Source organism: Aplysia californica, unplaced genomic scaffold, assembly GCF_000002075.1.
Source record: "Aplysia californica isolate F4 #8 unplaced genomic scaffold, AplCal3.0 scaffold01196, whole genome shotgun sequence".
In the NCBI taxonomy this organism is placed as follows: Eukaryota; Metazoa; Mollusca; class Gastropoda; order Aplysiida; family Aplysiidae; genus Aplysia; species Aplysia californica.
Window position 1 is genome coordinate 1 of NW_004798466.1, and position 3,602 is coordinate 3,602.

A 3,602-nucleotide genomic window follows, 5' to 3' on the forward strand; every position below is an offset into this window, starting at 1 on the left:
TAGACATACATACATACATACAGACACACACCCACGGACACACCCGCACGTACAGGCGTGAGTATACCCATAAACACATTATACTCTTTCACACATCCTCTCCTCCACACACATCAGTGCACATAGGCCTAAACATAACGATATTTATTATAATAGTACGCTTGCACTCACAGACTCACAGTTACATGCTTAATATTAAGTGAGCAGTTCAATAACTTTCTTTTTGTTTTGGTAAGTGTTTTACGGCGGTCGAGTAACTAGTAACTGCATAAGGTAATATGAGGGCGCCGGACACACAATTTCAGGAAGTAGGAAATATTGAGTTTTGCCCGGATGGCGGCCGCAGCCTACTCTCGATCGATTTTAGACTACCAAGGGATCTACTTTAATGTACGCATCTTGCGCACGGGACTTCCGAGATTTTTCGCCCTTGTCCGAGAAGGCTAAGTGTAGATCTTTCCTGCCAGAAGATCAGGGGTGTATCTGAAAGACAGCAGTAAGGAGCCAAGGAGTAGCAGTAGAACAGCTGCAGAAAGAGTCAGGAGCCCAGAGGAGGGAGCAAAGCAAAGGAGGTGAGGGGGTGGGGGTAGAAAGTGGAGACGAAAGCAGACGACAGAACATTGTTGGAGAGTAGGAAAGGAGGTGAAAGGAGACAATTCTAGAGAAGAAATTTTTTCGGTCGCCACCCGAATTCGAACCCGGGATCTTTGCATGAGATACGAACACCTTAACCTATAGGCCACGAGATCCTCTTATTCAATAACTGTTACCTGTAATAATAATAAAAATAATAATGATAAATTATAGTGATAAGCAAAATACATAATTAATTATTAGTATTCAAAGAAGGGAGGGGGGATATGAATTATAATACCTATTTCAAAAATTGACCTCAGACAAAGTGCAGAGATGTCAGCAGACAGTTGCTAGTAAACATCGTGTTTTCCACTTCGCTGGGCAGGCTCACAAACCACGTATGTGTAGCTCTTTGCGAATTTAATATGTAAATCTCATAAGGTTTTGTTGTTGTTGTTGTTGTTGTTGTTTGTTTGTTTGTTTGTTGTTTGGGGGGGCACGGGGGCCTTGCTTACTCAACGATACATGTTATCACATTTTCCCTGGTGAACTCGGAGATGTTTGGCCTTGTTGATGGTAAATCTTGCGAAAATCTTCATTCCAGTAAGAGAGGATCTGAGAAATGTGCTTCGTAAACAAAGATATAAGCTGAAGTCCTTCCTCGAACAGACCCTCTTTGTTTACGTGGAAAGTGGCATGTTTAATCAAAATCCTACCTAGATCTAGTTGGCCCCGTATCTGTTTACTGTACCACCACAGCTTTCATCGAGTCGCTCACCCCAGGGGGGCAACTGTCAAGATTATTCTATGTGCTGTCTCTCTCACGAGCTTCCTGTTTCTCTGAAACCGTTTCTTCTCCCTTCCACCTCCCCCCTCCCAATCTCCTCAGCTCATCATTTAGCCTTGAAGAGTGTTTATGTAGTCTGTAGCATCATTTACAACGTAAATGAAACTCAGGGAAAAGTTCTGTTTTATCTAGGGTTTTTTTTTCTTTTGCGAGCTATTTCATAAATTATTTTGTTTTTGTCCTTTGCACATCCGTTATAAAAGACTGGACTCCAGTTGACCAGTACACACAAGCACGTGTTGATGAGCTGAGACCAGACCATGCGTTCTCTATCTCTAGAGGCACCCGCTATACATGCTTAGCTGCCGTTTTTTCCTCTTTCCTCTCTGACTGTGAGTTGGTGAGCTGAGACTTTGAACCGCGCGCATTCATCAAAGTACCGCACCTGGGCGTGAGGCTACAGCAGGGTGAGTGACTTCCTCACAGAAATCTTACACGTACAGACTGAAGAGCTGCATTCCTCCTCCTCCTCCTCCTCCTCCTCCTCCTCCTCCACCTTCTCCTTCTTCTTCTTCTTCTTCTTCTTCTTCTTCTTCTTCTTCTTCTTCTTCTTCTTCTTCTTCTTCTTCTTCTTCTTCTTCTTCTTCTTCACCAATACCACTTGTGTTCTTTTCACGGCATCAGCACCATCAATGTTTTGACAATATTGTTAGTTTTTAAAAAAGCAAAGAAAAGACATTTCTATAATGATAATTATAATGAGTTAGCTGAACCATTGGCAGACGTGTATCGTGCAGGGTGTCCTTTCAAAAAGGACCCATTGAAAGGCCGATAACAAGACCAATTTCAAGAAGACTTTGAAATACAAATTTAAATACAAATTTGAAATCCGCAACTTTCAACCAGGGGGACGCCAGATTTGTCATAATATGAAAATCAGTTGACATGTTTGAGAAATAATATGAAATAAAAATTTTCAACCACAACCGCGTAAAACGCAAAACTTTACTTTTAAAAGTGCTCAGGAAAAGGGGCGTGATCGGTCCGCTCTGGTTTCAGACCGAGGACAGTAAAACCACGACCGTCACATCCGTGCTGAGAAAGTTTAGGAGACCCTTGTCTTGCTTATTATGCATTTCAACTTTAATCAATTTAATTCATATCCTTCATACTTGAGTAGGAAAAAATTGAACCTCTTATCCGCTCTTAGTTTTTGAGATTGTGTGCAAATCACGAACAGAAAAGCGTCCAAATCCGAATCATGGAATATTTGCTCTTCTGTTTTACAACGTGCTCAGTGTACAGATCAATAAATGTTTTCTTGACGAAATGCTAAGGGATATTTCCTCTCACCATCTCCTGTAGACTTTCCTACAAATTCAAGTACAGACCTTTGCGACTAAAGCAGCCGACTCCTTTCTCACGATGCGCCCCGCCTTGCTGTCTGGCTGTCTGGTTCTGGCAGCGGCGCTACTACTGTCTGTCGACGCCCTGGTTCTCAAAGTGTCGACAGACCAAGTGGAAGTTGGGAAGACAAAGAACGTCTCCCTGGCATGCGTGGGCAGTCAGCACCTGTCGGACATCTCCGAGGTCATCATGGTGAGGATACTGAAGAAAGATGTCACTGGCTGGACCACAGCGGCGGAGCGTGGGGGCGCCGGGACGGGGGTGACGACCACAGGTGACGATGACGTGATCGCCGAGGCCAGTAAAGCCAACAGCTATCTCCGGCTTACCTGGCCCGTGGCAACCAACGATACCATTGGCCAATACCGCTGCGATGTCATTGGTTGGACTTCCCAGATGAGCGTCAGCTGGCAGAAGAGCCTGCCGATTTTCATTTCCAGGAAGAGTAACGTCACCCTACAGGCCCTTAGCCAGGTGGTGGAGGAGAACACGGAGTCCCTGCAGAGACTTGGCTCTCAGACACAGACTATCATGGACAATTTCACGACATCTGCCGCGCACAGCCGGAGAGAGTGTCTGCGACACACGCGACACATGCTCCACAATCTGACGGCGAGACTGAACGCTCTCGAGACCAGAGTGGACAGCAGGTGGGAGAGCCAGCTGCAGGTGAGAGTCCCTCCTTCCTTGTTCTCTTTCACACTAGTGACCACAGACGGTTTTTGGGGCCGGGATTGACCACACTAGAGTGACCAAAGACGGTTGTTTTTTTTGGGAGGGGGGTCATTGACTACTCTAGTGACCACAGACGGGTTGTGTGTGGGGTGAGGGG

At 45.3% G+C, this 3,602-nt stretch overlaps 1 protein-coding gene across 1 annotated transcript in view; it reads left to right on the forward strand.

The window, feature by feature from the left end:
* Positions 1–1,148: 1,148 nt before the first annotated feature.
* LOC101864580 (fibrinogen C domain-containing protein 1) overlaps positions 1,149–3,602 on the forward strand; it is a gene marked incomplete in the record, with an annotated part of 8,795 nt that continues 6,341 nt past the window's right edge. The window contains 2 exon segments of the mRNA XM_005112140.3: positions 1,149–1,830; positions 2,729–3,439. Of these exon segments, the coding sequence (XP_005112197.2) occupies positions 2,789–3,439 (651 nt within the window).